General features: G+C 39.8%; 1 protein-coding gene across 1 annotated transcript in view; it reads left to right on the forward strand.

The window, feature by feature from the left end:
- The first annotated feature begins 281 nt into the window (after nucleotides 1-281).
- STAB2 (stabilin 2) overlaps nucleotides 282-13,736 on the forward strand; it is an 82,282-nt gene continuing 68,827 nt past the window's right edge. Inside the window, exons 1-7 of the mRNA XM_036401077.2 lie at nucleotides 282-383; nucleotides 2,651-2,784; nucleotides 3,726-3,841; nucleotides 8,410-8,495; nucleotides 9,328-9,397; nucleotides 11,156-11,251; nucleotides 12,189-12,314. Of these exons, the coding sequence (XP_036256970.1) occupies nucleotides 300-383; nucleotides 2,651-2,784; nucleotides 3,726-3,841; nucleotides 8,410-8,495; nucleotides 9,328-9,397; nucleotides 11,156-11,251; nucleotides 12,189-12,314 (712 nt within the window). The 5' untranslated portion in view covers nucleotides 282-299. The remainder of the gene's footprint in view (nucleotides 384-2,650; nucleotides 2,785-3,725; nucleotides 3,842-8,409; nucleotides 8,496-9,327; nucleotides 9,398-11,155; nucleotides 11,252-12,188; nucleotides 12,315-13,736) is intronic.

Raw genomic sequence — 13,736 nt, forward strand, 5'->3', positions numbered from 1 at the left:
CTCCAGAGAGAGGAATAAATGATGGGAGCCCTGTCAGGATATCCTGTCATTCAGTGAGGGAGGCTTTATTCAGCTTTCCAGTGAAGCTTTCAGCAAATACCCTGCATTTTGGAATCTCTCCTGCCTAGACAAGCTCTGCATGCCTTATCCTTCGCTCATTTACCTTGGGGAAGACAAGAGCCCTGTTAAAAGAATTTGCCTGAGAATGCAGAAAAAACAGCACCTCTAACAATCATTTCATGTCAAAATTTGAATTTTCATGCTTGGACGGCTCTGAAAGAAAAAAAGTCCAGTTCAGAATGGAAAAAAGTCCAGGGTTTTTATTCTTTTTTGCTTTTTTGGTTGCAATGAAACTCTGTTTGACATCACAAGTCCAAGATGAGGTAAGAAGCAGATTTTTACATAATGGATTATTATTTGTCTGGTTTACTCTGTGTTATAGAGAGAACAGTTATCAGATACTGTATCTTATGGCAGAAAAACCCACTTTAACAGTCACTGGTGCATATGACAATGAATTATAACCTGAGAGTTCTGTAATTCAGTCCTCTGAAATAACAGAAATGCATCTGTTTATTCTGTATGAGAATTTGGAATGATATAGCATGAGTACACTGAAAAAGTCCCTAAAACTGCATATGTGGTAAAAGACTGTAAATTATGCATTTATCAAAAGAAATTGATTGGGATTTCTGGTAAGTCAGAAGATGAAAGCAGAATTTTTTCTGTAGCAAAAATTATCTGTTCTTCCTAACTAAAAGGAGGAAAAGCTATTTTAGACAGGTAAGGGATAAAAATTGAAGGAATTGAGCTATGTAAAGTAATAACACAAAGTTATAAACATAATTAAAGGGTTTGTAGACCTTTGGGAGAGTGGTGCATTTGTCATGTACAAATCCTGTGAATCTGTGGAATTTCACAACATGTTTTCACCACCCTTGTAGAGAGGCAGAACAGATTTAGAAAAGGAAACAAAAAGAGAGGAATTGGAAGGGAAAAGACACTCAGGTGTTTTGTTGCTATTGTTCTTGGTTGGTTGCAGTTTTTAAATGGAAACATACACTGAAATGTACAAAAAGTACTGGGAAATATGTTTTTCTTAAAAAAAAAGGAAAAAACTAAAAAGAGGAGTCACTAAAAAGTCAACTTTCTTCCATTTTCTCTAAAAACAAAAAGGGAAAATGAGGAATTGGGAGAAACTAGAAATAATGCTACCACTCCAAAACAAATAGTGTTTTACAGCTGGTGGTAGAGAAAGGGCATAAGTTATTTTTATTTAAATTTTTCCTTTTCAAAACACCCAATTAATTTTATTGTTCCAAAAATGAAATTTTGTGGAGTGCCTTTTTGATGACAACCAAATTTCTTTTCAAGCTGTATTCACTTTACACCCACATCTGGGAAAAGGTCACATTTCTACTTCAAAGACACCTGAAAAGCACATACACAACAAAAGGGTTTCACCAGCCAAATATTTCACTGTTTCCAGGGCAGATTTCAACAGTGCACTCATAAAACTAAAATTTGACAACTAAATAGCTGAAATGGCCTTGTTTGTGGGTGGTGGCAATCCCACATAGTGACACAGAGGTTATGGAGCTAAATCTCCTTATCAGTGTCTGTGATACATCCTCACACACTTTGCTGCTGAAATGTCCAGCTGTGAGGCTGAGAAAGTGCTGAGTGAGGGCTTCGTCCAGGACCACCATGGGACGTGCAGAAATCCTGCCCAAGGTGCCAGGGCACCCACCCAGACCAGCTGTGAGGTTCTGCAGAGGCTGCAGCATCCTGTGAGTGCCCAGAAGGTCTGTGCTGCCCAGGGTCACGTTGCTGGTTTTTAAAAACCATACTCTGAATTAGGTCATTTCTCACCATTTGTGAATGGGGAACTTACTTCCACAAATACCAATCAGAAAGAAGATAAAGCCAGCATTAGATGCAGTTCAGAAAAGACTTACTGCTTTAAAATACACACATCAAAACAGGTTTAAAAAACCCAAAAAATAAAACAAAACAAACAAACAAAAATTAAAAAAACAAACCAACCAAAACTAAACAAATACACAAACAAAACAAAAACAAAAGGAAGAAAAAAAAACCCAAACAAAATGGGGCTGCTCTTCTCTGCGTGCTGTGATGGGGTCAGGCACAAAACCTCCACCAGATCTGAATGCAAAGCAAGAGGTCATTCTTTGACACCAACCTAAAAATACCAGCCACAGCCCTTCAGATGAGTATGCTGGTGCTGATTTAATTTTGCCTCCTCCACACCTTGTTTAATTTTGCCTTTGAGTGGGGAAGGCACTTGTCAGCAGCTTTGGAACTAACTCTCCCTAGGCTGATGCTGTCTCTGTCACTTGGGTTTAAGTCTGACAAACTTAGAATTTGTTGATAAAACGCTGTTAGGAAAAATATTACACTTAGGATGGTTTATCCTGCAGTGGTTGAACATATTTTGTGCAGACAAAGCTCCTGCACAGCACCAATATGTGGTCTATTACCTAGTTCAGCTCCAAAACAAGGAGCTTCTGCTGAACAGATAAAAGAACTTTGTGAGTGAGCACAAAGCTGAGTTAAACCTGTCATTTTTCAGCAATGCCACTTGGGGTAGTGCTTTTCCTTCTTGTTAATTATTCTGCTCCTATTGCAGGTGAAGAGGAAATGTGATCAAAAGCTGCTCATTAGAATGAAAACCAAATGTGTGCCTTGCTCTTTAAACCTTGACACCCAGTGCCCTGCTGGTTACACCAAAATTACCAACGGGACTGGGACACCAGACTGCAGGTATCTCCTCTGTCAGAGCTTTTCTCATTAATATAGTTTTCTAATATTAATTAATATTATTGAAATTATTTTTTCAAATATTTTACTATTAGAAATATTAATTTTCTACTTAATGGTAGTTTTCTAATATTAATTTATATTAATATTTTTCCTAATATTAATTATAAAATATTAACACATGTCAAAAATTCTCTAGTCTATGCAATTTTCTTATGGAATATTTACCATTGGCTTCACCAACTCCAGAACTCAAGCTGCATTCAGGGTGTTTGATGCTTGAAGTTAAACAGCAAGTGATATAAGAGGAAAATAAACATTGCTATTGATGGTTTAACAGATTTTCTCTTGAATAGAATCATGGTCTCCTCTATATTTATTCTGCATACTTGATATTAATGATACAAAAATATATTATAAATTTATATACGATATTTAGGTGTTAATCTTATATATCATATAAATAAAGTATTTTTCACACTTCTAAGTCAGGGAGTTGTGGGGGTGAAGGGCAAGAAGAGATATATCAAAACCAATTTGACATCTTGCCCCCATTCCACCTGGGGAAAAGAAGAGGTATTTTAGAGAAAATATAACTACTTTAGAGAAAATGTAACTATTTTCAGCTTACTTAGAATTTAAAGAACCTTGATATTAAACAATTTTTAAAATACTGTTTCAAATCAAAAATTAGAGAAATGGGCTGTATTTAGGCTGGGGTAGGAAGATAAATACACTGTTCAAAAGAAATAGCTCTAAGGATCTTTTTAGACCTTGACCTCCAATGCATGTTTAATGAAGAAGAAAAAAGGTAGATCAATGCAACCAAGCTTAAAGTCCTCTTGTCTGCCACTGAAAGGAGAAGAACTTAAGAATTTTGTTTCCTCCTCCACAGGAGGCTTTTAAGAATTTTAAAACAGCTCTAATATTTTTTTTCCCCACAGGTATTACCTGGAAACTAAAACACACACACTTTCTTTTCCGGGCTGTCGGCACCGTTGTGTGAAGGAATTTGAGCAACCTGAGTGCTGCAAGGGACACTGGGGCCCAGACTGCATGGGTGAGTTGTTTTGGGCTTTGGGGTTTTATTTTGATACAGAATTTGAACAGAAATAAGGCAGCAAGTTTTCTTCTTTTCAGAAATTATTGCTGTGAGAAGTTTGTTCCTCAGAGCTTGTTATAAAAGGTGAAATAAATAGCAGTTTTCAGCTAAAATTTAGGGGATTTGAAGAAAAACAGATATTCAGATTTTCATTCACAAAGAAAAATGCATAGAAAAATGTAAAGAGCCTCAGAAAACATCCTAGATGTTGAGATTTTCAAAACAAATCATTGCAGTCAATGCCTGCACAATTATTTCATTCAGGAGGGCCACCAAAAAGGATTTTAAAACTTAAGATTTACAACGACAAATTAAATGCTTCATTTCTGGTCAAAACCACCTCCATCTGCATCAAATATTTCCAAATCTCTTTAATTCTTGATTTTGTGATGCAGGGAGGATCTTTTCTTTTAGGTCAACTTGAAACTATTTCTTTAACTGCCTGTGAATGCTGAAGGCCATTACTTGAAGGAAGGGAATCAGGAGTGCCTCCCCTCCTGCTGCCCCTTTTCTCAGGAAAAGCTTTTCAGCATCTCCACAAATGCATCAAATCTCAGGCTACCAAGATGGGCATCGAGACCCACAGGGGAAGTTTCCCTGCCCAGCCAGAGTGTTTCCTCCTTTAGTTAATGGCCTCAGGGTCTGTTTCAATGCCTGTGAAGTCCTTTGTCCACAATTTTTTTTAAAAAATGTATAATTTTAGCCCAAGCTGTTATTTGGACACCAGAGATTTATCTACTAGAGGCAAATAGCAGATAAATGGATAAGTCACACCAATGATTTATCTACTAGAGGAAAGCAGCTCAAAGCAGCTTCAAGGGAAAAGCCAGGCAGAGAGCTGAGTGCACAGTGTGTGGTCATGTCTTCTGCAGAGAGTCACACTTGGGGGGTGGTTTAACCTCCCCACCTCCAAATGCAGCCCAGGAGCTCATCCTGCCATGATCAGGGTGCTCTGGGCAGCCACACAGTGTTTCTGGAGGGACATCAGAGCCCCTGCCCCAGAGTCAGAGCCCTGCCTGCACCACTGTGTGAAGGAGGCTGCCAAGGCAAGGAAGCCCTCTCTTCCTTTGGACAAACTTCCTGACCCCAAAAAAGCAAAGAATCAAGGTCTCAGCATTGTTTCTGCTTTCATTTGGAGGGAAAAAATATCTTTAAGTTATCACAACCTCTGTAACAGAATATGGCACAAGTTGAAATATTTGGAGGAAAGACAGTCCTTCCTGAGGCTGGGCAAAAATCCCTGACTAGGGGCTTGCTTTACATTTATCATTTGATGGCAAGGACAAAATTAGGTCTTAGACATCACTCTGACTTCCTTAAATGATAGCACATGCTGAAACACACAGTGTGAATGAAAAATCTTTTGTCCCCTTCCCTCCCCATGAAGCACACCAAGCCATCCAGCTGCACGCCAATCCCTCTGCAAAAAGCCATAAAGCCAAAAAGAGAAAAGCACAGGATCAGAAAAGATCCAGGGGGAAAGAGCACAGCCTTTCAACACTGCCAGTATCATCCAGCCACAGCTACTACAGCTGGTGGAGTTCAGGTGCAGCAGGAGCTGCTCCCTACCCCAGCACAGGTTCCCATTCTTGGCAAATATTTCCATGGCTCCTAAGAAAAGCCTGGGTACCAACTGAAAGGTGTATGGCATGACCAACTGAGCAGAAGAACTGTAAAAATAAAGGGGGGGGGGGGGGGGGGAATGTTCAAAGAAAAAAATAAAGGCCAAGAGGAAAAATACTACATTTAATACTATCAAATCATATGGTTCAAAATACTTCTTTTCAAGTACTACTCACTGCTTCAGCCTCACAGGGAGTCAGGTGAAGAGAAGTATTTTAAGAGGCCCTATTTGATAACATTTGGAAAGTGCTGAATTTATGTCCATGAAGGGGAAAAAAATGCTGATAGGTTTAGGTTCTTTTGGCCTAGATTCAAAGATTTTGCCTTCACTGACAGCTGTTAAGAGATAATAAGCAAGAGTATCTCTTTCTTACTGCTTTTCAAAAAGCATCCTCAATAAAAGCAAAGGTCTGGCCTGTCCCCAGGGTGGCAGCAGGGGACTGTGCCAGCCCTGCTCCAGTGTCCCAGCACTGCCTCCTGTGGCCCTGCTGGCTGCAGGAAGCTTTTATCTGCCTGGCCAAACTTGTTCAACAATCTGGTAATTTACCCCACTGCTGATAAAGCTGTCCCTTGGTGCTGGTATCAAAACAAGAGACAAGATGCAGTGAAGACAAGGAGTGTAATGAATGCCAAGGGCAAAAATAAAACCTGCTTTGGTAACAATTTTAAAGTAACTTTTCGTAGGAATTATACCATGTACTCTGAGTTTTCTCTATCCTTGCACATTCAATAAAAGCATCAATGCAAATATATTTTTTCTATTCTGTGCAACTATTGAACAGCTGCCATGAATTTTTAAGATTTAGCTGTCATATGGTAGCCAGAAAACAACATTCACTAAAAGCCACTTTAAAGATTAAAGGATATGTATTTATTACTTTCCCTCATTTGTAGTTATTTAACCGAAATTCTTAAAATATCTTATTATTTCAGCATGTATGAGATAAACACCACTCAAATTTTCATCTTTAAATTTATTGCTTTTTCAAAAGAAGCTTAGGCAGATGCAGTAGACCTCAGACTACATTAAGGAATAAATTAAGAAATATTAAAAGCTGGTATAAAGCCAGAGCTTTCAGTAGAATTAAGTGTACACATATGCACATCCACTTATTTGCTCATCACTCTTTCCAAATCAAATTCATTCTTCCTAAAATTTCCACATTACCTAAATATTCTAAACCAGGATTAACTATGCAGGGGGAGCATAAATCCAGTAGTGTCCATCCCCACCCACACAGAACGAACTCTGAGACTCTCTATAAGAAATAAATCCTCTAGTAAGGTACAGCAGAGTACCTGTGCTGCCAGTAGGAGTTTGATACATTTAGATAGCACCTGCAACAAAATTATGGTACTTAATGGGAATTCTAATTACAGGAAGGAAAGGCTTATGGAAGAGAGTTAATACATCATTTCCAAGAGGGGCAGGACAACTGTGAAAAACAAGGGTATCCCTACAGGAGAGAAATCCTGACAGAATGATCTGACTAAAACCACTGTAATATACATTTCCTGTAGGCAATCTTTCAGTAAAGATTTGAATCTTGAAACCATTCAGACAAAACAATTAGACTAATTTTATTATAAATATGGTCATTTTTTTCTTATCTCATCCTGCTGGCTGGGGTTTTTGTTCAGACTGTCTCACCTTCTCCACTGCTGCCTGTAGCCATGGTTGTAGCACCAGAGGCACTGAAGAGCATAACACACCTTTGGCACACAAATTTGATTAGTGACCACAGTCCCTTGGACAGGATTTGGTTGTGAGATATCTAGATATTTCAATTTCCAAGATCATTTTAATAAATAATCACAGTATTATGAAGGCAGTAGGGAAAAGGAAAAATTTCCCATGTAAAGAAAATGCAATTTTTGGTGGGGGGGAAAAAAGGCTTATTAAACCCTAACTTAGCATCAAATAAAATCCTGAGAGCAAATTATCAATCCATCAGAGTTACATCAACACACAGGAGTGTTCAGGCAAGCTCCACTTATGCCAGAAAAGCCAACAGCTGAGGGCATGGCAGACAGAGGTGGATCAGCAGGAACAAAACCATGTGGTACTTTAGAATAAGAGAATTATTTTTTGTTCAATTCTTTGACCACATCTGTGGGGGTCCCAGTTGTTGGTTTCTCTGGGTCCAGATTGAAGGCACTTGAGATGGTAGTTCATGTTTAGACTCAAATGTTTATTATTTCTTATCAGTAAATCAGTCTCACTACTGTGAGTTTGGCAGCAAGGCACAAAGTGGCCAACAATCTCTTGCTACAAGGTCTTTTCAGACTAAACTAGCCAATTAAGAACTGGCACCTAGATTATTTTCCCTTTGAACCCAATAACTGATCTCACAGAGCCTGCAATGCAGACTTTTCTGCCCAATTACAAATGACAAAATGCCACCTAAACCCATGGAGAAGAAGGAAGAAGAATCATGAAGAAGGAACTCAGGATGACCCCCTGTGCCCTCCCATCTTGCTCCCATCCACAACATACTAAAATTCCCAAAACCTCAATTTCTCACCAAGTGATAGACCTACACTACTCTCTAGAATCTATTTCACACATTTGTGGATTCCAGTCTATCTTGAAGTCTGGGAAACTTTCTCCATGAATGAGGGTCAAAGTCAATGCCTCCCTGGGGGTCAGGGCACCCCAGAGCAGACAGAGAAATATTCCCTGTGGGTTTCCACACACAGTCACCAACCTGAGTTCCCAGAGAAGAGAGAGTGGTGGTCTCTGCTGATGCTAAGATTCTAGTGAAGAGATTCAGGCAGCTGTGCCCCAGAGTCCCTGGCTGGCCCAAAACCCTGCAGCTGCCAAGGTGGTCAGTCACCTGTGTGCAAGGGGAGCACAAGGGTCACAGCAAGGTGACTGATGGCTCAAACATGGTCATTTCCAGCATGTCCAGGGGGAGCTGCATCACCGTGCAACGGGAGAGGACGCTGCTCGCAAGGCATGGCTGGGAATGGAACATGCACTTGTCAGGTAGGTCCTCTCTTTTAAAAGAAAAACAAATCAACAATAGCATGTAGGCTGTCCTAAGGAGTAATGCATGCCCTACTCTATAAATACATTAAAGGAAAACGTTCCAGAAACAGCAGTGATGATCAGCTTGGAGTTCACTTTTTTGCTTGGATTGTATTAATCTTCACACTATTATTTCTCCAGACTTAAGTGTGTTCAGGGGGAATTATTAAGAAATTCTTTCACCTTGCCTTCCTGAGAGAGGTGTTTTGATTTCCTCTGTTTTTAAAATTGTGCTCTGTTCCTGTTTTATAAATTTTAAACTTGTGACTTTTTTTCCCTAAATAGCAAGAACTTATACGTGGGGCTATACTCTCCATACATTGCTCCTTTGCTGAGAGTGCAAGGTGTAGTGCTTAACCTCAGGCAAATAGATTTTTAATAAAAAAATTCAAATTAATCTTTTTTACCTCCCCCTCTACTGGTTCATCCTTACTTCACATCAAAAATACTCTTCTGGGGACATATGAAAAAGAGACAGAGGTAGAAGCAGCCAGAAAATACAACCCAACAATTGTAAGCCTGATTTGGACATTAGGCTTATTTTACTTTATTGTTACCTTGATATTTAGAATATCTGATTTGAAGAGCTACAGGTTATTTTTTAAAAAGATGTGGAAGCAAGATTGCTCAAAAGACAATGTTTTCCAGATTGCAGTAGCTATTGATTGAAACTGTCATGGTTTTTTACTTTGGCAGCAAAAGATGCTGTTTTCAGCCTGCTAAGCATATATCTGTCTGTATAGAGATAGAGGAGAAACTTAAGTTTTGCTTTCCATTGTGTAATTCACAGAAAGGATTTGGTGGGACAGCCTGTGAAAAATGTGCTGAAGACAATTTATTCGGTCCTGACTGTACATCAGGTAAATTTGAACTTGCTTTATTTGATTAGAGAAAAGAAGGGGGTGAAAGCTGTATTCAGACTCTAAGAAATCACAGGTGAAATGGGTAGAGGACCCAAAGAGCTCCCAGTAAGAGCTGCTGTCTGCCTCAGAGAACACATGGGGAAAGGAAAGTGAGATCTTTGCTCTAATTTGTGCCAGGGAGATATAAGTTCTGTCAAAAGTGTGATGAAGGATGTGTTTACTTTATTTTTGGGGTTTGGGTGGTTGATGAATTCACTGATTAGTCACACATCTATCAGAAGTGGAAGTCTCAAGGAGCAATTAAAGCCAAGTACACTTTCTAAAATGTTTATATATCACAAGTGTATATATGCATATAACATTTTATACTTTTGCCTGCTTCTTAATGGTCTCTGCTATTTTACCTTCCTGACCCTTGATGAAAATCACACTGAAAAACCAGAAAAGTGCCTGAATTTTTTTTTTTTTAAATAGTCTTATTCTTAAGTGGTAATAGTTGCTTATCTCAAAGTAAAACACCTTTTCTTCCCTCAAGATCTACATAATGTTACTTTTGAGGAGTTTCAAATGATCTCAATTTAAATAATCTGTGTCAGCCTTTCTACACTAATTCTACACCACTGCTTGCTCAAAGGCCCTTTTTCTATCAGATGTCCACTGGATGCCAGTGTTGATACATAGAAATGTAACTGAGCCAGAATTTTCATGAAAATAGAGTACTCTAATGCATTTAATATCATAAATGTAATTATTTTCCTAAAAGTTACTGGTGGATTCAGTTACATATTAATTCAAGCGATATTTTACACTTCAGCTGTCAGATATTTGAGCTCCTCCAAGTGTTCCAAAATAAATAAAATATAAACAATGTTCATTTGTGGCTGCTTTTCAGTAATACCTTAGACATTCCTGGTTTTTATATTATGACTATTAACATAGGTAGGAAGTTGTTAATTAATTAGTGCAGGCAATTTGCATGAACGCAAGTATGTTTTTAAAGGGGAAGAGGATATGCTACATCACTGCAGCTTAAACATGATGTCAGCAATACAATTCTGTAGCTCTTTTGGACTTTTCCAAGTGTAACTCTAAATGTCCTTTTTAAAAAGCATCATTGCCATAATTCAAACAGTTATAAAGCTTTTTCAGAATATTTAAGGCTTCAAAAATTATTTTTAAAGGGTCTCAGTTGCCTGGACTGTGAATGCATCATCTTGTGTACATATTGTTACTGGGTTTATAACCAGAATATAACCAGAAATGAGAGACTACAGGAAGAGAGAAGTCTGAGACTTCTACAGTGATTAATTATGCTTTTAACTAAATAAATTCTGTTTAGGGAGGAGAAAAAAAAAGGTCTTAAATGTCATCTCTTCTGGAGGTTCATGAGAGATACAGAGTCAAAGCAAAACCAAGCAATAGGTTAACTGACACTAAAGAGGTCTATGTTACACATTATATCCAATTTTGGCTTCAGATTGTCAAATTTTGCAAGTTTTATGACATTAGCAACAAGTCAGTTTGGTGTTTACAGTGTGTCTTCTGCAGATTTTCAGACTTTGGGCTGAAAAGACTTCGTGTGCTATTTATGATGTATGCAACTGCAAGTACTGATCACCTCACCTATAAATTCAGGCCCTCGGGTCAGAGCTTGGTTTGGCCAAAGCTGCTGGCCAGGACACACCTTGCTATGAGCAATGATGGCTTTCCAAGCACCATCCTTCTTCAGCAAAGCAAATCCATTTCTCCCTGTAGTTTGTGGCTGCGTTCATGGAGTGTGCAACAGTGGGATCGCAGGGGATGGGAGCTGCACTTGCTTGTCTGGATACAAAGGGCTCCGCTGCGACCAGCGTAAGTAGCATTTTCCACAGGAGATGAATTCAACAGCTGTGATACAGGTGGAACTGGTGAGGATGAACTGGTCTCAGGTGGGTCATGCAAGAGCAAGCAAACCTTATCAGTTTCTCTGGGTCTGGGTTGAAGGCACTTGAGATGGGAGTTTCATGCTTGGACTCAGCTGTTTATTATTTCTTATCAGTAAATCAGTCTCACAACCAGTGAGTTCGGCAGCAAGGCACAAAATGGCCAACAATCTCTCGTTACAAGGCCTTTTAAGAATAAACTATCCAATTAAGAACTGACACCTAGATTATTTTCCCTTTTAACCCAATAACTCATCCCAAGGAGCCCCCAATGCAGACTTTTCTGCCCAATTACAAAATGCCACCCAAACCCATGGAGAAGAAGGAAGAAGAAGCATGAAGAAGAAACCCAGGTTCTTGTTCTACGGTGCTTTTGGCTTGCCATGATCATGAGGGGCAGGAGTCAGCATGAGAGGACTAGCAGAGGGGAGGAGATTTGGTCAATGGATGTTCAAGGGGTTAGGCCTTTGTTTGGGTAGCATGTTGGCCTAAGTCATTGGAGGCTGATGGTGGTGATTAATAGGCTGTATAATGTAATGTTAGTTCATAGGTGCTTGCATGAGGACAGGAGCCCTGTGTCCTCCATCTTGCTTCCATCCACAACATACTAAATCCCAAAATCTTAAATTTCTCACCAAGTGATACACCTGCACTACTCTCTAGGACCTATTTCACACTTCTGTGGATTCCAGTCTATCTTGAAGTCTAGGGAACTTTCTCCATGACTAAGGATCAAAGTCATTGCTCCCCTGGGGGTCAGGGCACCCCAGAGCAGAGAAATATTCCTGGTGCCCTGGGTTTCCACAGAATCCCAAAGCCTGAGAGCGTGCAGGCACAGCTTAACCCTGTCTCCCTGTGTCCCTCAGCCGTGGCCGAGTGTGAGGTGCTGCGGTGCCCTGCCCACTCCAGGTGTGCTGCCTCAGGGGAGGATGGAAAACAGCTGGAATGCACCTGCCTGCCCGGCTTCCACGGGGACAGTACACAATGTGAACGTGAGTAATTCCCATGTCTGCCCCAACTCTTTAAATACACCACCATTAGTGTTATATCTCAGATATGAAATGTGCTTTTGAGCCACATCTCACCATCTAATTTTTCTTTTGGGTTCGTATCCCAAAGCACAGACTAGATTCCTTCAGGAAGAACCAAAATCCTAAAATGTGCTTCAGAAGCCCATCCATCCAATTGCTAACTAGTTACAGTCCATGCAGACTAAATGCAATCAGACTAAACCTAGTCAACCCCCTTGAAACACATTAGGTGGGTGCTGGGTCATCAGTGCCTACAAATCCACTGCTGTCACATCCCTCTGCTTGGTACAGTTCAGCCTCAGAGCTTGCTTCCCTAACAACAGCAACCAAGGGCTTTATTCAGCAAGCATCCTGTGACAGCTCACTTCCATCAGCAAGCACAAACTCCACAGGCAAGTAAAGCTCATTTTAGCTTTCCTGTTTTTCGTGAAACAAAGTTGATAGCATCCCAGCTACAGGTAAACTCTACCTTATAAGGTACCTCTATAAGAGATGTCTTTATAGAGAGAAGACTCTATAGAGGCAAGACTCAACTTGCCATTCAATGCCCAAATTAACTGTATAAGAGTCAGATTTTCTTTTCCCTACTCACTTTATGTCTTATGGTACCAGTCCTCCTTTCCAGACTAATTGCAACCAAGAATATTGTTTAATCTGATGCTGGAAGCACAATTTAGAAGAGGTTGGCTCAGATCAGTCTCAGCTGAGGGGAAATCAAGGGAGAAAAGAGGAGAAAACAGTGAGAAGCACCACTTTTTAGTGTGTCTCCAGGGCATGCTATCTTCTAGATACACATAACTGTAACCTAACATGGACACAGAGTTGTGAGAAGATGCTCTCCAAGCACTGCTTGATCTTGAAAAAGAACAAGCAACGCTATTGCCTCAAAAAAAATGGTCATGAAAATAACTAGTGAGCTTCTAGTGCCATCCTAAAAGCAGAAGAGCATGGAAGACTAAAGTACCTGCTGGACAGTTTTCCATACAGCTGAACTGATGACATTATGCTGTTTAACTACCGGAAAGAAAACAGCAAAGGCCTATTGTATTGAGAAATATTTTCCAGCTGATCTAACATGTGCTTGAAGCTTGCACAGACCTTGTACCTCCCACCTGACCTTCTCTAGTTAAAGCCCATGAGAGAACAAGGAAATAGTTGTGATGTTTTAATGAGCACGTTACATGCTTTAATCTGTTTATAACTCGATTTGCCAAGTTAAGAGATCATTTCTGCTCAAAAGCAAACAGTTGGTTGCTATGTTAGCATAAACATATTCCTCCCTTCCATCTCCACATGGCCACAACACTTCAGACTTGGCTGTGTGAAAAGTTTAGTCTGCCCAGGCTTTGTTTAGCATGGAGGTGGCTCTGGTAAATCCTTGTC

The sequence above is a fragment of the Molothrus ater genome, chromosome 5 (genome assembly GCF_012460135.2).
Source record: "Molothrus ater isolate BHLD 08-10-18 breed brown headed cowbird chromosome 5, BPBGC_Mater_1.1, whole genome shotgun sequence".
NCBI classification, from domain to species: domain Eukaryota; kingdom Metazoa; phylum Chordata; class Aves; order Passeriformes; family Icteridae; genus Molothrus; species Molothrus ater.